This window comes from Electrophorus electricus, chromosome 25, assembly GCF_041902795.1.
Source record: "Electrophorus electricus isolate QZ-2024a chromosome 25, ASM4190279v1, whole genome shotgun sequence".
Lineage (NCBI taxonomy): Eukaryota > Metazoa > Chordata > Actinopteri > Gymnotiformes > Gymnotidae > Electrophorus > Electrophorus electricus.
Window position 1 is genome coordinate 11,675,792 of NC_137521.1, and position 24,030 is coordinate 11,699,821.

The 24,030-nt window shown below is 41.3% G+C and overlaps 1 protein-coding gene across 1 annotated transcript in view; it reads right to left on the minus strand.

Moving 5' to 3' along the window:
- cacna1ea (calcium channel, voltage-dependent, R type, alpha 1E subunit a) overlaps positions 1-24,030 on the minus strand; it is a 136,244-nt gene that overhangs the window by 40,861 nt on the left and 71,353 nt on the right. Inside the window, exons 6-16 of the mRNA XM_081707591.1 lie at positions 21,504-21,607; positions 20,790-20,948; positions 14,557-14,747; positions 11,519-11,622; positions 11,270-11,385; positions 10,248-10,301; positions 4,040-4,129; positions 3,736-3,945; positions 3,371-3,483; positions 2,676-2,788; positions 161-292 (exon numbers count right to left, since the gene is read on the minus strand). Coding sequence (XP_081563717.1) covers positions 161-292; positions 2,676-2,788; positions 3,371-3,483; positions 3,736-3,945; positions 4,040-4,129; positions 10,248-10,301; positions 11,270-11,385; positions 11,519-11,622; positions 14,557-14,747; positions 20,790-20,948; positions 21,504-21,607 — 1,386 coding nt within the window. The remainder of the gene's footprint in view (positions 1-160; positions 293-2,675; positions 2,789-3,370; positions 3,484-3,735; positions 3,946-4,039; positions 4,130-10,247; positions 10,302-11,269; positions 11,386-11,518; positions 11,623-14,556; positions 14,748-20,789; positions 20,949-21,503; positions 21,608-24,030) is intronic.

Consider the following 24,030-nt stretch of genomic DNA (forward strand, 5'->3'; position numbering starts at 1 on the left):
TTAAATTATTCTTAATTTTCCTTTTTTCTTCACGATGTTTCATTTATGTTGTTTTTCTCTGTTTGTGAAGCACTTTGAGATGTTTTGCTTAGAGGTTTGTTAGGTGCTATGTTATAATTATTATTATTATTATTATTATTATTATTATTTTCAGTCTCACCTGCCACCAAACAGCTGCATACCAAGCAGGGCAAAAACCACAATGAAAAGGAAAAGGAGGAAAAGTAAACTAATGATGGACTTCATGGAGTTCATCAGAGAGACCACCAAGTTTCTCAAGGATGCCCAGTACCTGAAACAAAGACACAGCACACCTGAAACAAACACAGCACACCTGAAACAAAGACACAGCACATCTGAAACAAAGACACAGCACACCTGAAACAAAGACACAGCACACCTGAAACAAACACAGCACACCTGAAACAAACACAGCACACCAGAAACAAAGACACAGCACATCTGAAACTAAGACACAGCACATCTGAAACAAAGACACAGCGCATCTGAAACAAAGACACAGCACACCTGAAACAAAGACACAGCGCACCTGAAACAAAGACACAGCACATCTGAAACAAAGACACAGCGCATCTGAAACAAAGACACAGCACATCTGAAACAAAGACACAGCGCATCTGAAACAAACACAGCACACCAGAAACAAAGACACAGCACATCTGAAACAAAGACACAGCGCATCTGAAACAAAGACACAGCACACCTGAAACAAAGACACAGCGCACCTGAAACAAAGACACAGCACATCTGAAACAAAGACACAGCGCATCTGAAACAAAGACACAGCACATCTGAAACAAAGACACAGCGCATCTGAAACAAACACAGCACACCAGAAACAAAGACACAGCACATCTGAAACAAAGACACAGCACATCTGAAACAAAGACACAGCACATCTGAAACAAAGACACAGCACACCTGAAACAAACACAGCGCACCTGAAACAAAGACACAGCACATCTGAAACAAAGACACAGCACACCTGAAACAAAGACACAGCACATCTGAAACAAAGACACAGCGCATCTGAAACAAAGACACAGCACATCTGAAACAAAGACACAGCACATCTGAAACAAAGACACAGCACATCTGAAACAAAGACACAGCACATCTGAAACAAACACAGCACACCAGAAACAAAGACACAGCACACCTGAAACAAAGACACAGCACACCTGAAACAAAGACACAGCACATCTGAAACAAAGACACAGCGCATCTGAAACAAAGACACAGCACATCTGAAACAAAGACACAGCACATCTGAAACAAAGACACAGCACATCTGAAACAAAGACACAGCGCATCTGAAACAAACACAGCACACCAGAAACAAAGACACAGCACATCTGAAACAAAGACACAGCGCATCTGAAACAAAGACACAGCACACCTGAAACAAAGACACAGCACACCTGAAACAAAGACACAGCACATCTGAAACAAAGACACAGCGCATCTGAAACAAACACAGCACACCAGAAACAAAGACACAGCACATCTGAAACAAAGACACAGCGCATCTGAAACAAAGACACAGCACATCTGAAACAAAGACACAGCGCATCTGAAACAAAGACACAGCACATCTGAAACAAAGACACAGCGCATCTGAAACAAACACAGCACACCAGAAACAAAGACACAGTGCATCTGAAACAAAGACACAGCACATCTGAAACAAAGACACAGCACATCTGAAACAAAACACAGCACATCTGAAACAAACACAGCACACCAGAAACAAAGACACAGCACACCAGAAACAAAGACACAGCACATCTGAAACTAAGACACAGCACACCAGAAACTAAGACACAGCACACCAGAAACAAAGACACAGCACATCTGAAACAAACACAGCACACCAGAAACAAAGACACAGCACATCTGAAACAAACACAGCACACCAGAAACAAAGACACAGCACATCTGAAACAAAGACACAGCACATCTGAAACAAAGACACAGCACATCTGAAACAAAGACACAGCGCATCTGAAACAAAGACACAGCACATCTGAAACAAACACAGCGCATCTGAAACAAACACAGCGCACCTGAAACAAAGACACAGCACATCTGAAACAAACACAGCGCATCTGAAACAAACACAGCGCACCTGAAACAAAGACACAGCGCACCTGAAACAAAGACACAGCACATCTGAAACAAAGACACAGCACATCTGAAACAAAGACACAGCGCATCTGAAACAAACACAGCACACCAGAAACAAAGACACAGCACATCTGAAACAAAGACACAGCGCATCTGAAACAAAGACACAGCGCATCTGAAACAAAGACACAGCGCATCTGAAACAAACACAGCACACCAGAAACAAAGACACAGCACATCTGAAACAAAGACACAGCGCATCTGAAACAAAGACACAGCACATCTGAAACAAAACACAGCACACCAGAAACAGACACAGCACATCTGAAACAAAGACACAGCACACCAGAAACTAAGACACAGCACACCAGAAACAAAGACACAGCACATCTGAAACTAAGACACAGCACACCAGAAACTAAGACACAGCACACCAGAAACAAAGACACAGCACATCTGCAGGACGTGGCCAGTTAACACAGCCTGCAAGGCAGACAACCCTGATTTCATCCCGGGCCTCCACTCACTTGGTGATTTTAAAAATCCTCAGCAGCCTGAGAGCACGGAGGACGCTGATCCCAAAAGACATGCCAGGTCTGAAGACGCTCCAAACCACTTCAAAAATACTGCCCACAATCACCTGCAGAATATACAGCCATTAAAGCCATATACACCCAGAGCATTACACACAGCCAGTTCCTGTAGCAACACTACCCAAATCTATTCCCTTCTCCCAGCAGAGGCACAGTGTCAAAGATGTGAAGCACCACTCTTACATGCCATTCCTAGCTTTTAAAGGAGCTAATTTACTTCATAACAGTAATGTAATAGATAGACGTCAAAGAGAGAATTGTGATGATGTATAAAGTAAAATCGCATCTACAAACTGCAAACAACTCACAGTCAAATCACTCACCCCACACACAAATCACTCACCCCACACTCAAATCACTCACCCCACACACACAATTCACTCACCCCACACACAAATCACTCATCCTACACACAAATCACTCACCCCACAGTCAAATCACTCACCCCACACACAAATCACTCACCCCACACACAAATCACTCACCCCACACACACAATTCACTCACCCCACACACAAATCACTCACCCCACACACAAATCACTCACCCCACACACAAATCACTTACCCCACAGTCAAATCACTCACCCCACACACAAATCACTCACCCCACACACACAATTCACTCACCCCACAGTCAAAGCAGTTGAATGAGGAGTGGAAGTAGAGTCGGGGGCCAAGGCCGTACATCTTCAGAAACATCTCAGTCAGAAACAGGCCCAGAAACAGGAATTCAGCATAATCTGTGACAGGAGTATTACAGTTCTGTAGTTCACTATAGAATTAACTGCAATGTGTTGTTGCTACTTGATAATTACAAATCCAGTAGGCCTCCTAGATCCGTAGGGCCTGGTCAGCCAATAGGGTTGGGGTTAGCTGCCACTAGGGTTGGGGTTTTACATAATTTACATAAAAAATTGTGAGAAGCTGTGTGAACTCTTTCTGCTTGTAAGGAGATGCAGTGTATTCCAACACAGTTCCAGCAGTGTTCTTACACAGCAGACTGGACATCCAGACAGGCTGGTTGTGATGCACAATGGCCACACAGATGGTATTGAGGGCGACGAGGCCTAGAACGGTCCAGTAGAAAGTGTGTGTCTTCACCATACGGCGGACAGAGATACGCAGCATTCTCTCTTTCCTCCGGAAATACGCTGTTGGGCCTCTCTTAGTGCTACGAATACTCACTCTGTTTAGTGGCATACCTGAGCCAGAAGAAAAAAATCTTCAGTGCAGCATCACCAAAACCATCATAAAGCCTTAGGCCTAGTGAAAGCCTCTGATGTAAGACATGCTTACCGACAGAAGCAATGTCCACGCACTGCTCTTCAGGACCGTGCCGGATAGCATCCACTCCTCTCCTCTTTATGGTAGTGGCTCTCTTCAGAACTGAGCAAAAATATAAAACATCAATGAGTGTCCCCAAGCTGTAGCACTGTCGAAGTGTGTGTGTGTGGGGGGGGTAAAGAGAAATCCCACAAGATGGTTAACCATTCAAAAATATGGAGAACATTTGTCCATGGAAGCCTTCTAAATCAACTTCAAAATGTTATTGGTCTTTCTGGAGCTGTATTAAAATTGTTTTATATTTGTTTCACCTGAAGATGGTGCGTTGTTTATATAGGTGAACATGTTTCAGATAAGCTTGATATACTTGTGGTGTACCACAAGTCTCTGCACTTGGTCCACTTTTATATTTTTTGTATATGTTGCCACTGGGTCAAATAATTAAAAATTGAGGATGTGTGTGCTATGGGTAATACATCTCTATGAATGTCCTCTCTAATGCTCCACACAGGCCACTTTATGTAAACGCATAGAATGACAAAAGTGCACACTGTGCTGCCCAATTTCAATCTACCACATCTGTAACACAATAAACCATTATAATGGAAATCAGGGGCAGTTTTTAAGAAAAAGGGATAAATAACTACCTTCAGGATCTTATAAGTGTGGTATTACTGGTTTTCCCATTCTTTTCTAAGGACAGAAAATCTACTAGATATTACCAATACAGAAACTATAAATGTGGTAGATCGGAACTTTAAATGTGGTAAAAGATGAAGAATTTTTTTAGTAATGTAATACCTAGCACAACCTCTCAAACATACAAAGACCTTGTGTACTAAAGCAACAGTAAAATATGTTTCACTGTAATGGAGCTTTTTACTTTGGTATTAATTTATGATCACTGGTTACTAGGGCTGAAAATAATTATTTAGATTAATTTGCTTTGATTAATGCACCAATTATTAGGGTTACAGGAAATCATACATCTCCCTAATTTGACATGCATGTATGCTATAAATAGTCCAAAATGTAATGGTTCTGGCTTATTTTATCATTGCAACAAAATGTTCAATGCACTGCACATAAAACAATGTTTACAAAAGTATATTTCCAAAAAATATTTGAAGAACCAAGAAATCAGAAATCTATACCCTGATAAGTGCAGCTTGAGTCTACAGTCAGTAAGACTCCAGTCTCCTTCAGTCTCCATTCAGTAAGGCTAAATGCCTGCCTAATTCTTATGGCTCTAAGCATCACTCAGTCTCCCAGTGCCCCATACTGTCAGTGAAAACTAACCCCAGCGCAATTAAACATCTTAGTAAAAAAACAAAAATCACTAGAGGTGTCATATGCAACTGCTATAGTGATTGCAAAACCACACATAGCTAAATTACAAAAAGAAAACTAATTAATAATCAAAATGTCTAGCTCTGAGCCAGTGCAGACATTCTAGTTTTTCTCTAGCTTACACACACACAGACAAATTTATAATATGTAAAAAATAAATAAAATAAAAATAAAAAATTAATTACGCACTCGCCCTCTCCTGGGTGGCCTCCTTTTCCTTCAAGCTCAGGTCTACTACCAGAGGACCGGGAGCCTGAGTGTCCTGCATAGTATCTTACTGTTTCCAGGACTGCACTCTTCTGGTTGAAGATCCCAGATGTTGTTCCTGGGATCTGCTGGAGCCATTCTTCCAGTTAAGGGGTCACAGCCCCTGGTGCTCCCATTACCACAGGAACCACTGTTGGCTTCATCTTCTACATCTTTTCTTGCTCTTCCTTCAGCCCTCGATATCTCTCAAGCTTTTGGTGTTCCTTGCTTCTAATGTTGCTGTTACTTGGGATTGCTACATATATCACTACAGCACTCTTCTGCTGTCTGCCCATCACTACAATGTCCAGTTTGTTATCCATTACCATTTTGTCTGTCTGTATCTGGAAGTCTCATTCCACCACATTGACCTTGGAATTTCCAGCCCGTGCTAGGCACAGATGTTTCTGGTAACATGCCACTTGGTCATGCTGTTCCATGTATGCTCTGCCTGCAAGCATCTTGCACCCAGCTGTTATGTGGTGGATTGTCTCAGAGGCATCTTTGCATCTGGGGTCCTGCTTGCTGTAGTAGATCCCAGCCTCTATTGATCTCAATTTCAGATCTTGTTCCTGTGCTGTCATGATTTGCGCCTCTGTGCTCTTTCTGTCCGGCCTTTTCCAGACATTGGTAGGATTTCTCCATATCAGCCACTTCCACTATCTGCCGGTACATACTGTGCAGGGGTTTTCCCTCCCATGATGGTTCCTGTTCCTCCTCACTTCCAACCTCCTCAGGTTTCTGCTGTCTGAGGTGTCACTAAGCACTTTATCAATTGAGGTCATCTTCCTAGTTTACTCTTGGATCTTGGTGATTTCTTTCTTGTAATTTAATGTTTGTTGGTTTTTAAGAGTAACTTTGACATAAATTAGCCGACAAAAATAAAAACAATAAAATATCGAAAGAAATTGAGTCTCCATAGTAATTACATAGGAAAGTAACAGCAGATTCAAAAGCAAAATTGAGCAATGAATCATATACTGAGATCATCAAGAGTCACAAAACAGGAGAGTAATGATATCAACAATACTCCCTGATTCCCATTTAGCACAACATCCTACCTGGAATTTAAAAGGTATAAACTTGGTAACAATTTAAAACATTTACTAATAATTTCTCAATAATTCATTGAATATCATTCTAAAATGTCTGAATTTAACAACATTACAAAAACATATCCATAACAGTGCCTTCAACACAGTCACACTTGGGGCATAGCAATAACACAGTAGGGAACATCTTATGCAGATGCATGGGAGTGAAACAGGTCCTGTGGAAAAACCTAAAGTTCTGTTACTGGATGTTGATATAGGTACATACAGGGAATATGTTATTCCATGTTTAGTCACCATGCCTACAGGAAAGGTCTTTCTCCCACACTGATCTTAAGGAGTCATGAGTAAACAAACCTGAAGGAGACAGCAAAGAATGTATATATGAAATTTTATCCCTAAAACCATCTGGTCTAATGAGAAACCTCTCCAGGTCAGTCACCTCCCACCGGATTTTATGATCTTTGGACAAGGAATTCGAAAAATGGTGCAAATGCAAATATTTGTAAAAATCTGAATTTGGAAGTATTAACTGGGTTTTAACACATTCAAACATCATTAGATTATCATAGCAGATAAATCCTTTATTCCAAATAAAAGCCAATTCCATAGCCCTATATTCCTTAATTGAGGAGGGCAATTCAGATTAAGAAAAATTGAAGAGTACAGACAAAAGAAATTTAGGATTTTCAGATATTGCTCATTATCTTTCCATACCAACAGTGTATTGTATACAACATTTATCTTTACTATTATTAAGTTTATCTATTGAATTCACAAATGGAAGAGTTTTCAGCATATACGTCTTACAAAATAAGGACTGAACATCAACCCATATAGTGTCATGTCTGTATGTGTACCGAGAAACCGAGTTTAATTTGTACTGAGCAGTAGTAGAACTGGTGTAAAATTGTCGGCCCGAGTGCCGCAGGGCACGGAGCAGGACGCCCAGACTCCCTTGACTGTGAATGACATTTATTAACATAAAACGTAGGCGACAATGGTGGCACTCACATATAACACTTACGGTGAATATGACTACACACTTAACATTTAGCAAAGATTACAAATACATTAATAGTGACTACACAAACAAACGTCACCGCTACATAGACGTTTACCGCTAAATCTACAAAGACATAAATAACGACAATGACCAACAGGGAACACACTTACAGGGGTTTAAATAGACAGACAAACATGTAACATTAAACCCTGTGCAGGTGTGTGCAATCCCGGGAGCGCGGTTACAAACACACGCGAGTCCCCCTGCACGCGGCGGGCCGCACCACATGACTCATGGGGGGAGGAGCCTTCCGTGACAACTGGAGGTTAGGCAGTGGAGTCCCACCCAACTCTGGGTTTAGTGAGGGTTGAAAACAAAGAGGTTTCTTACTCTTCCATATTTAATCAAATACACAAGTGTTTACAGTTTTATAAAAACTTGAAGAAATATAAGAGGGAAGCATTTGAAATAACTAAAACAGGGTAAATCATCCAGTTACAGTTATTCACTCACAACAGATATGTGGTGAATGAGTGAACATGACACCACATGTCACTGACAATTCCACTTAATCACACCAAACTGGAAATTTCAGTCTAAATGTCTTGAAACAGTGTTTCAAAACAAAGATGCACACCTTACTTACATTTACCTTTTATCCAAAGCAACTTACAATTATGACTGAACTGAACTTGAGCAATTACGGATTAAGCGTCTTGCTCAAGCATGCAGCACTGACAGTGTAACAGCAGCAGGGCTTGAACTGGCAACCTTCTGATTACGAGTCGAGCACCTTAAACCACTGAGCTACCACTGCCCTATTGGCATGCTAGGTGATGCACTCCGAGAATGGAAACTAGGTTAGACTAAGCTCTCAGCTATAACTACGGATAAAGGAACTAACATTGTTAAACTAACATGGTTAAACTGTTACGGTCATCGAGCAGACTGCAGTACCAATGGCAACAAGCAGTTGGCGCTCTTGAAGTTGGCCTTGCCATCACTGCATCTCCCTGACATGGCAAGACACAGATGTTTTACAGGCCATCAGTGCCGCACTGAAACCCATTAGTTCTTTTACTGAAATTCTGTTTGGAGAAAACTACGTGTCCAGCTCCTCTGTACTCCCCGAACTTCATACATACTTAAACTCCTCTATACTCCCCAAACTTCACATACTTATAGTCCTGTGCACTCCCCATACCTAAGCTGTGCAGTGAAGATATTTCTGTTGCCCTAGATGTCGACGTGCCACTAACAAAAGCCATTAAAGTTGGGATTCTGGGCAAACATGAGGTGAAATACAAAAACTATGTGCAAAAATTGCTGCGCACATGTACCTTTTGTGACCCTTGATACCTTGGATATGGTACCATGGTGGATACAAAATTGATGACTTCTTGATGATTGAAGACTTCCTAAAGATTGAAGAGTTCATCATGAAGGATCTTGGAGTTCTGTTGATGTTCTACAGCCTGAAGCATTCCAGGATCCATGTGTGGGGCACTGAATCAGAGGCTTTCTCATGGTCATTCCAGGCAGTGCATAGGTTGGTCTGTCTAATCTTAGAGTCTCGAGTGACTGTTTTATCCACCAGTAGCTGGTGCCTGGCTTCTTGGGTGTTCTTGCGAGTGCCTTTCTGGGACTTACTCATGTACTGAGCCATGAGCCTTCTCATCTTAGCCACGGTGATGCCTGAAAAGATCTTCCAAGTTGTACAGAGGCAGGATATCAGCCTGAAGTTGGAAGGAACTGCCCCTTTCTGGGATCCTTCAGGATCAGGACTGTCTGGCGTTCAGTTAACCATTCAGGGTGGGTTCCATCTGTTAGCAGCTGGTTGATTTCTGCCAGGCAATCATGGAGAACAGTTACCTTCTTCAGCCAGTAAGTGTGGACCATGTCAGGCTTGGAGCTGTCCAGCTTTTCATATCCGAGACCCTTTCTTGGATGTCTGCTAGTGTGATGGTTACTGGATCCTGTTCAGGGAGGTTGCTGTGGTCTGCTCTCAGGTTCAATAACCACTGGGCCAACTAACAAAATATATACATAGTTTTCATATACATAGGCATAATGTGAAATGGAAGCTTAGACCAGATCCAGCACTGAACTGAAATGCCATATTGATCTTTCCTATAGAATATGTCAATGTGCTATCAATTGAACATTTATTCAATTTTCATTATTAAGGCACCCATTTAAATGAATTCTGGTAGAATATCACCTCTTTTACTGTTTCATCTCAGTGCAGCCTTTGACACCATCGATCATAAAATTAGTCATACCTGAGAACTAGCTTAGGTCCGATAAATCTACAGAATATCTTACCACATCTATGCAGAAGATTCTCAGATTTATTTAGCTCTTGTCTGCTGTGAGAAAAATACAGATATGCGTGTATTTTTAACACTGTGACAGGTATCCTATACTGGGACAGATATCAAACACTGAGGCGTATAGCCAACACTGATGTCAAATACCATGACAGATGTCCAACACTGAGACAGATGTCCAACAGAATAAAACTTTTCGACTCCAGGAGAAAGACAAATCAGCTGTGGACACTCACCATCTAAAGCAGACGGGCCTGAGTTCTTATTCTCCTCTGCCAGCATCACCTCCTCTGAAAGCAGAGTAAGGGTGAGATTTACACCAGTAGATTTAGGGTTGAGTTACAGTCGCACTGTGAACAACGGTTAGGATTGAGTTACAGTAGTACAGTAAAACAACAATGGTTAGGGATGAATTACAATAGTACAGTAAAACAACAACAGTTAGAGTTGAGTTACAGTAGTACAGTAAAACAACAACAGGGATGAGTTACAGTAGTACAGTAAAACAACCACAGTTAGGGTTAATATTAGCTTAGGCGACAACCTCTCATTATTAATTTTCAACAGACTTTTCAACATGTCAACCGGAAAAGACATTAGTAAGGGCTTGTTCAGAGCGAGATGGACTGGCCCTGGGACAGGCGCGTCAGGCATGTGAGGTATGTGTAATGTAGGTATAAGGCATGAGGTATACAGTACATGTGAGGTGTATGGCAGGTGTAAGGTGAGGTGTGAAGTGTATGGTAGGTGTAAGATGTGAGGTGTACAGTAGATGTAAGGTGTGAAGTGTGTGGTAGGTGTAAGGTGTATGGTAGGTGTGAGGTGTATTGTAGGTGTGAGGTAGATGTAAGGTGTAAGGTATATGGTAGATGTCCCAAACCTGGTGTTCTGTGCCTGCTTCTACTGTTCCCTCAAAAAAGCAAATGAGTTTGACCATTCAGTTATCTTCCATTCCGTTTTCATTCTATACTGGTGGCTGTGGTTTAATGGGTTAACAAAAACAAGCTTCATTCTAAAGACAGGATCATCCATATTAGGTAAATCCAGGTATAATTTTTACATGTGCACCTAAGTGAGTTTTTATATGCTCTTTTTAAAGTGACCCCAACCTCCAAAATACACTTCACCCTCCTGCTTTTCCAGACCCAGTATATTTCCCTTCTCTACTAGTGCAATTTAACACAGGTGTGTGAGGGGAGTATAGTGTATGAGGTGTGTAAGCTGAGATGTGTGAGCTGTGTGTGAAGCAGAGAAGCACCTGCGCGGTCGATCCAGGCACGATATCCATTCAGCTCACGTTCAATCTGCTGCTGTTGCCTGAGTTTCATAAACGCACGTCGGTTTTCCACCCTCTCCCTCTCCTTAGCAAACTCTCTGCAGCAGGACACATGCCCAAACACACAGACACACCAAGGAAAAGCAAACAATGTCAGCACACCAAGTAGAAGACTCATCTGAACACACCATGGAAGAGTTCCTACGAAGACTCATCTAACCCGACACTCACCCAGATAGCACTCCCAGCACCAGGTTCAGCACAAAGAAGGAGCCGATTATAATCAGGGGGATAAAATAGAGCCAGTTCCACGTAGGGCCCAAAGCATCATTGGCCTACACAAACACAAACCACTTTTCTCAGTCATGTTCAGCCTAAACACAATACAGCTTTCTTAGTCTTTTTCATACTGGAAAACAGACTACAAAACAGATAGCACTTAGGAATTCAAAGTCACACTGGTCACTACAAGACTGGTAACTATATAATACTGGACACTGTATAAATCTGATCACTTGATATAACTGGTCTCTCTACTAGAGGGAGCTCTGTGAGACAGGGTTTTTGATGAGACTGGTTACTCATATACAGTGCTCTGATGGTGCTATTTTGGGAAGCATATTGTTCCATCAACCTGTTTTACAGTTCAACTGATGAGGTTACTACACAAGATCACTGAGACTGAAGAAGGAAATGAGCAGAGATGGAAAGTGTATAGACCCCAACATCAGAAACATTACGTGCAACGCTGACATTTGATCTCGCATGATAATGAAACCTTAGTGATGGCAGTGCTGGGGAGTGAGACATTGGAGTTTTTATTTTACTTATTTTATTATCTTAATTCTTCAAACATTTTCACAATGTTTTCCTCATTTATAAGGGTCCTGCTAAGCAAACGCTAGGTTTTTTATATGCTTGGTATGTACCCGTGACACTGACAGAGTCAGAACAGTGTGTGCAAGGTACCAGATAATGACGGAGTCAAGGCACCAGTGTGTGACTGCTTGAAGTGGGGGAGGAAACATCAGGAAATACCCTACCATTCATAACATCTCCTTCCATCTTTGCAATAAATATCCACATATTCCCAAAATAGCTGCACAGTTTGCCTGAAAACTTAATTTGTTTGTCACTGCAGACCACCAAAGTCCCTTAGTGACAAGCTGAGGTGAATTTCCTGATCTCACATGCACACTGGAATACTGTGGTTGTATCCTGTCCTGATTTCCCCAGTGTTCACACCGTCTGTCTCCTAATGTACAAGCTGCTAAACGCTGTGTACAAAATTCTAACCACAGTACTCACATAACAGTAATGTAGGTTTAGCACTCAGCTGGCAGCTTTTCAGATATCGTACCCATACTGCATCAGATATTGTATCTATACTGTATCAGATACCGTAACTATACTGAATCGTATACTGTGGCTAGACTGTATCAGATATTGTAGCTACAGTGTTGGGACATTTACAGCATTGCTGGGATATGGCAGCTAGCGACACTCGCACTTGGTACCCAGCAGTACTGGGAGAGACCTTCCCCAGGGGCAACGTGATGTGCAGTTGTAACAGTGATGTAACAGGTGTAACAGACCTTCACCAGGGGCAACATGATGTGCAGTTGTAACAGTGATGTAATAGGTATAACAGACCTTCACCAGGGACAACATGATGTGAGCAGTGAGACCAGTTGCTCGGCTCACTGAATGGACGTAAAGGGAGGAAATGTCAGAGTGCGCTGAACTAACCTCTGATTTGTGAGCATACGTCGAACCCTAAGCTCTGTATATGTCAGACGGACTGTCTCGTCATTCATGTTCATGTTTTTCTTAACATCTCCATTTTGTATTGATAGGTCTACTACAAAAAAAAAAAAATTGAGTGCTTTTTGAGTAACGCTTAGAGGATTTTGTGACAGTTAAGACAGTTATTGTTACCTGGATCTAAGGTCAGCTAAAGAAAGACCAAAGAATCAAAGAACCAAAAACAGAATCAGTGCAGAAAAAGTATTTAAATAACAAATAGGTGCAAGTGTCTCTTTCGTCATGCTTTTAATTAATTTTTTTTTTTTTAAGTCAAATGGTTTAAAATTATGTAGAATGTTCTGTGTTCATCTTCAGATATTAGCTCACTGTTGCTAATAGCCAACCAGTCCACTCAAATTTTCAATGTGATGGTATATTACAGAGTTGTTTTTAACGTATATTACAGCGTTGATTTTAAGGTAAATTACATAGTTGATTTTAAGGTATATTAGAGTTAATTTTAATGTTTAAGGTACATTACAGAGTTAACTTTAAGGTATTATTATTGGTCTATTATTGGACTTACTGGTGTAGAGTGGTGTAAACTCAAGTTAAATACTGTTCTCTCAGATCCTGTAGCACTGTTAAGCACTACAGTGCAATTTTATTTATGTAAGTTCTTCATTTATTCTGTTTTTATTTTCTATTTATTTTTTATTATCTTTCATGTCCACATTTTGTTTAATTTAATTTTATGCATGTTGCATCTTTTATTAATCAAATTTGTTTTAATTCAACTTTTATCTCTTTATTTAAATTTGCATTTTATTTCTGTAAATTGACTTTAGTTTTCAATTTAAACAACTATAATTTTATTTTAATAAATTGTTTTTGGAATGATTTAATTTTTTACTGAGGTGATAGAAAAACAATGTTTATTATATTCTAAGATCTATGTCTGTGGAGCACTCTGAATTGCCAATGTGTATGTAAAGTGTATATCAAAACCTTGCCTTGCCTAATATGACTGACTTATTTGGTCTTTTATGTCCAGCTGAGTGCTACATTTCATCCACTGATCAACAACAGTGCTTTGCCATCTCCATCATACATGCCGATAAAACATTAAACTCTGAGACCCCTTCAGTTATTCATGCTGAGAAATGCTTGATAGGAATTTACAAACATAGCTGCATAAATAAATAATATCAAACTAATGAGCTGTTTGAGTGACACCTGCTTGAAGAAACAGAGAATGTAACGTCTTTTGACTACACAACACCATATAATAGAATACCTACACACAATACCTTAAATTAGCACACCTACACACACCATATGATGACAAACCTACACAGACCATACAATAGCACACTTATGCACATAACATATGATAACACACCATAACAGCTGTTTACAGATTCACGTGTCCTGAGAAATACACTGACTAATAGTTTGAGACTTTTGCACTGCATGTGTTTAAAAACCACTCTCACAGAGTAGCTCTGCGGAACTGCACTCACATTATAGAGCACAGTGGTCCAGCCCTCCATCGTGATGCACTGGAACACAGTGAGCACTGCAAACAGGATGTTGTCGAACTGTGTGATGCCATCATTCGGTCCGATCCAGGTGTCACTGCATCTGTACTTGTAGGGACATTGTCTCACTCCACAGGGGAACTCAGACTCCCATATAGCCACGGTCTCATTCACTACAGGAAGACAGACATATGCAGGTCAAACAGAAAGCCGTGTCATCTGTTCATTTGTTTTTACTTGCTCCTCTAGTCCACCCGGTGGAGCAGCGTGCTAGCAACATCTGCCCAATGCACTGAATGAAATCGGTTCAAATGCTGGGCAAGGCAGGTCTTCAAGCACTGATCTGAATACCACAGCATGGTGGCTTGGTGGCATGTCTGCCTCTCAGCACCAGGGTTTCCTCCAGGAACTGCAGATTCCCCACATGGTCTAAAAACATGGAGGTTAGGTAAAAACATTTTAGCCCAAATAAAATTGTCCTGGTAGGTGGGTGCATGATTGTGTGTGTCTGCATGTCTAGTGTTAGTGTGTGTGTCTGCATGTCCAGTGGTGGACTGTGCTCTGTCCTGGTTGCTGTCCTCTCTCCAGGGGGCTGAGGTTTCTGGTTGAGAGTACGCTGTGTGATTGGATGAAAAAGCTGTGTGTGTTAACTGTAAAATGACCTTAGGTTTCTTGAAAGGCGCTATATAAATATAAGTTAATTCAATCATACAACAAATGAGCTCTTTTTTTCTTTTTTGAGAATTCATTGACAACTACCCCACCTTCCCCGGACTAAAATACATTAATATGCATTCTGTCATCTTTTATACATTCATGTCATTCTATACAGTCATCGGTCCCCCCCATCTCACATGGTTTCCCAGTAGTGCCGTGTGGTTTTGTTGTGTTGTTTTTTTGTCACTGCCAAGTCTCTTGTTTTGTTATTCCCACCCTTCACTGTTCTATATATGAACTTGGATATGTAGCTGTGGTCTTTTGCAGGTAGCCATTTACTGCATATGTATCTACTTTGCCTGTTTTTAATTGTTTTAGTTCTCTCAAGCCATTGTTTTCTGGATTTAAATAATTGTCTACTGGCTTTTTGACTACGGGATGTTGTAATGAATATGAATACAGAACTTGCATTCGGCCTCTTATCACCTTCTGTGTTACAGAATGACCACCCAAGAGCACATACAGGGAACAAAGGCTCCATCACTGGAGGAAAATGGTTTTCCACAGCAACAAGAATTTAGCACACATTGTGGAGTACACACTGTGGAGAACGTCACCTCATCCAGTGCTGTACAGGAAGCCTTCCCAGTGTCCTGCACCAAAGGGGCCACCAGCTTTGTATCCCGTATTTTGGAGATCTTAAACCCTGAACCAGGAGCGAGTATCGCCATCTTCAATCACCTGTTGCCACTGGAGTGCCTAGAGCCTCTTCTTGCCTTCATGGACTCCTTGGTCTCCCTTAACGGATCCTACATCCTCTGTAGTCGTTTCTCCAACCACAGCTCCTGTTCCTATCCTTACTCAAGGACCAACTCCTGCTACAATACCAGCTCCTGTTCTGGCTGCTGATCTGGTTCATGTTTCTGTTCCAGTTCTGGCTCCTGTTTTTGCTCCTTTTCTCCCGAAATTCGAAAAGAAGATCAAATGTGCTAACTGGGGAGAAATACACTAGATAAGGCCTCAAACACCTGAAACGGCTTTAGAACACCACCAATACCACACCGGGGCTAATTGGATCATAGATCCAGTCTCTTAATATCTGCATACACTTCACTCAGGAGAAAAGCTCAAAAGGACAAACTTGGACATCTTTGAAGATGCAGACTTGAAGGTATACACGTCTTCTGTACTCGGCTGCATACTGAACTGTTTTGATAATGTCATCAGCTGTACTCTGCAACATACAGAACTGTGTTGACTATGTCAACAAACACATCCAGTGTTTCCCAGTCAGAAGCCCTGGATGACAAAGGAGGTCCGGTAACAGGGACCTATACAGCACTGCCAGAGCCAACCTGAAGATGGACATCAGGGAGGCAAATGCAGCCTACAGGAGGAAGACTGGGGAACTCGTCACCAAAAATGACTCATGGCAGGTGTGGCAGGGCATCCAACACCCCTCAAACTACACAACCTGAAACCACATGAGCAGTGTTGGAAACGCCTCACTGGCAGATGAACTTAACTTTTTCTTTGCCCGCTATGATGTGAAGACTGCAGAAACAGATACACTAACTCCACCAAGCTCCAACAGCCACTTTTCCACTGTACAGGAACATGAGATGAGACATGTGCTCAAAGCTGTGTTCCCAAGGAAAGGTGCCAGCCCTGATGGCGTGTCAGGAAGGGTGCTGAAAGAATGTGCAGACCAGCTCTCAGAAGTCTTCATGAAGATTTTCAACCTGTCCCTGTCCAAATCCATCATCCCACCCTGCCTGAAGTCTGCCATGATAATCACACTGCCAAAAAAGACAGCTATCAGTAGCTTCAACGATTACTGTCCGGTTGCACTCACTCCAGTCATTATAAAGTTATTTGAGAGACAGGTCCTGCAGCACATCAAAGCCAGTCTCCCATTCACATTCAGGCCACACCAGTTAGCATCCAGAGCAAACAGGTCTACAGATGATGCTATTTCCACTGCTCTTCACACTGCACCATCCCATCTTGAACACCAGGGGAAGTTTGTGGACAATACGACCGTGGTAGGACTTATTTTGGGAGAAGACGAGACAGCCTGCAGGGATGAAGTCCAAGGACTAGCAAGGTGGTGTTCTAAGAACAACCTCATCCTCAACTCTTCAAAAACAAAAGAACTCATCATTGACTTCAGGAAACAGACCCTGACCCACTCTACTTCAAAGGGGACAGGGTAGACCCTGACCCACTTTACATCAAAGGGGATAGGCCAGACCCTGACCCGCTCTACTTCAACGGGGACAGGGTAGAAAGGGTCCCTACTATGTAATCTGCCCACTTGAGGTTATCATAGAGGGTGACTACAAAGAATTTGAAGCTGCTGACATTCTCCACAGCATACTCACAGATGTAATTGGTTGAATGAACTGCATCTCTTTTTAAGTCAATACCCACCTCCTTGTTTTTTTTTTGTGACATTAAGAGCTAAGGGTTGTCCTTATACCACTGTGCCAGGAACTTCACCTTCTCTCCAAAGACCATCTTATTGTTGTTGGTGATCAAGCCCACAATGGTGGTGTCATCAGAAAACCTGATGATGGTGAAGCTGTATCTGGACACACGTCTGCACAGCGCATACAGCAGTGGGCTCACAGCACAGCCCTATGGAGTGCGAGTGTTGAGGGTCAGGGTGGAAGAGAAGTTTCTGCCAGTTCATACATGCTGCAGTCTGTTGATAAGGAAACCCAGGATCCAGTTGTAGGGGTTGGCACTGAGTCTCAGATATAGCAGTTTTTGGGTCAGATTGGATGGGATGACCATATTAAATGCCAAGGTGTAATCCACAAATAATAGCCTTGCATGGTGTTTTTTGTTGTCCAGATGGGCCAGAGTGATGTGAAGTGTGTTCGATATAGCATCCTCAGTGGATCTGTTGTATCTGTTGTTCACTGCAAGTTTTTAAAATAAGACCTGAAATTCTGTCCAGACCAGCAGCTTTGCTGATCTGCTGATCTTTCTTATGAGGCATATTTCCCAAATCACTAAACAGCTGCTGTTAAGTCTCACACAGTGCTTAGGCCCCATAACCCTATCGAAGAAGCATACCACTCAGGGACTGCACTCCACTTCCCAGAATTCCCAGGGGAGTCAGGTGGCCTTCCACACCCAGCAATCGCCTAATGCGACGATCTTCCCCGGAGTACCGATTGGGTTCATCTGGTCCTCATTTAAACTTCTTATAATGACTCTGTGTACTTCACTGACATTGTGAAGTATTGCCCCAGTTGCACTATATTGCCTCTGTGGCTCTTATGTGTACTGATGCTTTTTGTGTACTGACTACTGGTTTTTAGATTTGTTTACTGTGTGGGTATTTTTTTCTGGCTTTCACCTGGACTGACCCTCCTGGTGTTAATTTGGTTCAGTAGTCATACTGTTCAGGTTTCGAGCTTGGCCTGTTGTCTGACTTATCCGTTTGTTATTAAAAATGCGACTGTCTGCAACTGTCTGCCTGATCCTGCCTTGTTTCATAAATCACTCTTGGAAAAAGAAACTCTGGACACTTTTTTCTGGACTACTACAAACATGCCTCAAATCTTCATTTTAAGATTAAGATAACTGAAAATATGGTGTATAACCAACTAACCAATTTTTTCATGTAAAAGGCCATCTTGACAATTTCCAGTCGGGAGTCTGACTTTCATAAAGGTACTGGTATATGGTATAAATCATAAGCCTGAATTCTGACGCTAGTAAAATGTCAGTCATAGTGTTGATAGATCTTAAAGCTGCATCTGACACTGTAGATTGCAGAGACAGATTATTTCTGGAGAGGTTGGAAAATCAAGTAGGAGTATCAAGAACTGCCCTCAAATTGTTTGGGTCTTATTTAGATGGCAGGGGTTACTTCGTCAAGATCGGCATACATGAACCAGATAAGACATAGAAGGCATCAAATAAGCATAATATGTGGAATCCCCCAGAGATCAGTTCTGGGTTCTCTTATTCAATATACATATATGGTCCCATTAGGCCAAATTCTACAACACAAAATAATTTCCTATCACAGTTCTGCAGACAACACACAGATTTACACACTGGCTTTCTCACTGGATGATTACAGCCAAGTGGAGCTCCTGTTGTACATTAGGCACAAATTTATTCTGCTACTTTATTATTGCACTTTAGTCCCTGAATGTATAAAGTATGTTTTCTCTTTTAATTAATGATTTCATTCTTAACTTCTTTTTTGCCTTGCTATTTAAATAAGTTTATTTTTACTTTATTTTTACTACTACATTTTCTATTTAATGGTTTTATTTAAATGTTCTTTTTTTCTTCCTGATCACAGGATGTAATAAGATTTGTTATTATTTCATACTACTGTTTGTGTAAAGCATTTTGAATTGCCATTGTGTATAAAACGTGCTATACAAATAAACTTGCCTTGCTTAATTGTCCCTTCTCCTTGGCATAATTCCAGTTCATGTAGGTAAATCTCCACAAGTTGTAAATTTGAGCAAGCTGCTCCCTAATTTAGCTTTTCATGATTCCAACACCCTAAAACGAATACTCATGAAGTGAGAGGAGCCAATACCTGCAGCTCAGGTGCGACTTTGTTTGGACATGCAAAAAGGCTTCTGTACATCTTAAATAAATGAGCTTTGACTTCTAGCACATGCAAAACACATTAGTAAAGCTAGCAGTATGTGTTTGTTATATTGCAGGTAATATCAAATCAAAATTTATATATATAGCACTTTTTACAACAGATGTTGTCACAAAGCATCTTTACAAATGTCCAAGTCCAAGCCCCCAGTGAGCAAGCCAAGGGTGGCAGTGGCAAGGAAAAACTCCCTAGAGCACGAGGAAGAAACCTTGAGAGGAACCAAGACTCAAAGAGGGGGCCCATCCTTCTCTGGCCAACAACAGTCACCACAATAATAACAATTTTAAGAAAAAAAAGAAAGAACCAATAAGCAATTAATGTCTAGTCCAATTTTCTATAGGTCTTAGTCTTGTTCTGATGGTTTGCATGTATCTGAGACCCATCTTACAAGAGAATGTTCATTAAGGGCAACAGAGAGTAGTTGTCTGGGGTGGAGGTGTGGTGGACTACAGCAGGGGACATCTGGGAGTGGTGGGAGTAGCCATGGCAGCTAACATCATGGCATGCTCTTGGAACTACATGGTTCCCTGCCAGAGCAGCAACTCACACCTGCACCTCTGGCCTCTTCACAGCTCAGTCTGTCCCGTTCTCATCGGTTAAGGGATAAGGTTCAAGCAATTGTATTCTTCTTTCACACTCTATTGTGTGTGTGTGTGTGTGTGTGTGTGTGTGTGTGTGTGTGTGTGTGTGTGTGTGTGTGTAAAGAACTGTCATTAAGCAAAGCTTACTGTGTAAATAAAGGTTTGGCAGGTGACAGCAAGCAGGCACATAATACCTGTCAGCCTGCACCACTTTGGCAAAGAAACAAGCATAGAATAAAACTGAATACAAGTGCCTTTGTGTGTGTGTACGCAGTTGTGTGTGTGTGTGTCTGTGCGTGCATTTGTGTGTGTGTGTGTGTAAGCCTTACCACGTATGTGTGGTTCAGGTACACAGGTGCTGTGAAGACGTCCGCTGTAGAACTCCAGGCCGATGATGGCGAACATTAGAATTGCAAAGAACAGCAGCAAACCAATCTGGAGCAGAGGCACCATGGCCTTCATGATGGACTTCAGAACAATCTGTAGACCTGATTACACACACACACACACACACACACACACACACACACACAGATATATACAAACACACACACATTAATTCAATATCAATGAAAAAAAATCTCATTTCATGAAATATTTATATAATATTTATTAAAATATATTAACAAGCCCTCATGCTTGTTAACCAGACATCTGCTTGGTGGTGTATTGCTGCAGAGTGGAAACGTACTGGGAATACCAGAAACCAGAGGTTAGACGTACTGGGAATAACAGAAACCAGAGGTTAGACGTACTGGGAATACCAGAAACCAGAGGTTAGACGTACTGGGAATAACAGAAACCAGAGGTTAGACGTACTGGGAATACCAGAAACCAGAGGTTAGACGTACTGGGAATAACAGAAACCAGAGGTTAGACGTACTGGGAATAACAGAAACCAGAGGTTAGACGTACTGGGAATAACAGAAACCAGAGGTTAGACGTACTGGGAATAACAGAAACCAGAGGTTAGACGTACTGGGAATAACAGAAACCAGAGGTTAGACGTACTGGGAATAACAGAAACCAGAGGTTAGACGTACTGGGAATACCAGAAACCAGTTTGAGTGGCCGCAGCACCCTCACTGCCCTTAGTGTGCGCAGATCCACTGGGATGTTCATATGGGCTCCTGCAGTAGCCAGAATCCTGCACACACACACACACACACACACACACACACACACACACACACACACACACACACACACACACACACACTCTTAACAACACAAATCACACTTAATACATACATATCACTAGTTAAGGTTAGGCGTAAGGTCAGGTTTAGGTTACCACAAGTTAGTTAGGGTTTAGACGTTTTTTAAAATGCATTATTAATTATTTATTAGTTTATTTTTAGAAAGCAGTACAGGTAGACCCCTTACTCCACTGTCAACAAACTCATGAGTGGCCATCAACAGCTCAGTTCACTACAACTCTGTTCCTATAGCTGCAGATATACACTTTTATGAAAAAGAAAAAATAATGATTAGGTTTGAATAAACTTCAAGCTTTTTTAGACTTAAAAGTTAAGATTAAGGTTAAAGTTAAAACTTCAGATAGATTTTAATCTGATTTATTTTTATTCTAAAGGGCGATATTTAACAGTGATAATTCATTCAGCAAGGTAGGATATAAAGCAGAAGAGTTAAATTTTCCTAAAACTAAAGAGGTTGTGTAGCCTGTCTGGTAGAATAATGAGGTTGTGTAGCCCGTCTGGTAGAATAATGAGGTTGTGTGGCCCGTCTGGTAGAATAATGAGGTTGTGTGGCCCGTCTGGTAGAATAATGAGGTTGTGTGGCCCGTCTGGTTGAATAATGAGGTTGTGTGGCCCGTCTGGTTGAATAATGAGGTTGTGTGGCCCGTCTGGTTGAATAATGAGGTTGTGTGGCCCGTCTGGTTGAAAAATGAGGTTGTGTAGCCTGTCTGGTTGAATAATGAGAGCTGTAGCATGGGTCAGAGGACAATAATCAGTCATTTACCTTTACTGCTATTGTATCACACTGAAATAAGGGCCACATTTTTATCAGAATATTAAATGTGTATTACAGACACAATTTTAGCTTAGTGTCTCATCTATAGCTTTTTAAATATCTTAGAGATGAAAGGAGGATATGAAATTTAATGTATATTTCAACTATATTGAAATATATAGTGTATATACTCAGCTATTTACATCTGAGATAGGGTTCTCAAGTATCTCACACACACACACACACACACACACACACACACACACACACACACACACACACACACACAAACAGCTGCAGTAGGACTGAACATAGCTTTTTCCTAATGGTACTAAGACTACACAACCAGAGACATGCTAGCCAATAAACACTACACACAAATATACAAATATACTACAAACTACACTCTGGATTTATCAGACTATGACTGCCTCATCACAAATAGAGGAAGAAAGCATTTGGCCTTTTCTCATAAAACATATGCACTTGGTGGTGTTTGCTTAAACAAAGCTATTATTGGAAAATGTGCAAATGGAAGCAATTAGCTGCTACACCACTATCTGTTCCAACTGTGCAGCACAGCACCAGCTACAGGCCCAAAACCACTGCGGCAGCCATGTTGTCCTGCACAGAGTGTGAAGCCATTGAGGTGTCAGCCATTTTAATTAAGACCTGAGAAAGGAATTAAAATAGCAGCACAGGAGTGGAAATGAAATCACTCATAACAGAAAATACCCTGAGCTCTACTTCCTCACTGAGAAAAAGAAAAAAGTTGATTCATTTAATTAATTTTGTTCAAGCTAACCCTAACCCTAGATGTACAACCCTAGCACTAAACCCAGCTAATACACTGACTCTAACCCTAAACCCAGCTATCCCAGTAGGCAGTGGTATCTCAGTGGATAAGGTACTTGACTAATAATAAGAAGATCAGCTAAATGTAATACACTGACCCTAAACCCAGATAATATAGTCAGTTTAATGAAAATGAATCATTGACTACAGCAGAATCAACCACTCTATCTACACCTTTATGACCGTTATTAAAGTACTATAGCATACCAAAGACTGTCCACACACGTGACCCCAGACTAAAAAAGTTCGAGAACTGCATTAGTATTCAGTACTATACTGATATACCATCCATCAATATTTAAACCACAATACAAATCACAACAATGCCATGCTCGCTGTCTTATGCATTCAGAAGATCAATAGATTTTCATACAGTATCCACCCATGTGTGACTAACCTCTCTGACCAAGCCATCCAATTATCACAGCCACTCCAGTAGGCCACACCCCCATGTAGACTGGGTGGTGCTTCCTGTAGTCTGTCTCGTCAGTCACACTGCATTTCAGTAATTAATTACGCACCTCTGCCTGGCTGTGGGCTACCAGTTCACACAGCCACGACTCTGACAGATGGCATATAAATGATTAAGACACCAGAAGTTCAATTATTCATCAGGGATAAAGACCAAACACTGAGCTACTTGTCATAGTCAGAAAAGAGACAGGACAGAAATGGAACATAAATATAGAGCTATGTGTTTATATTTTTATATGATATATTCTTTTGTGTTTTTGGATTAGT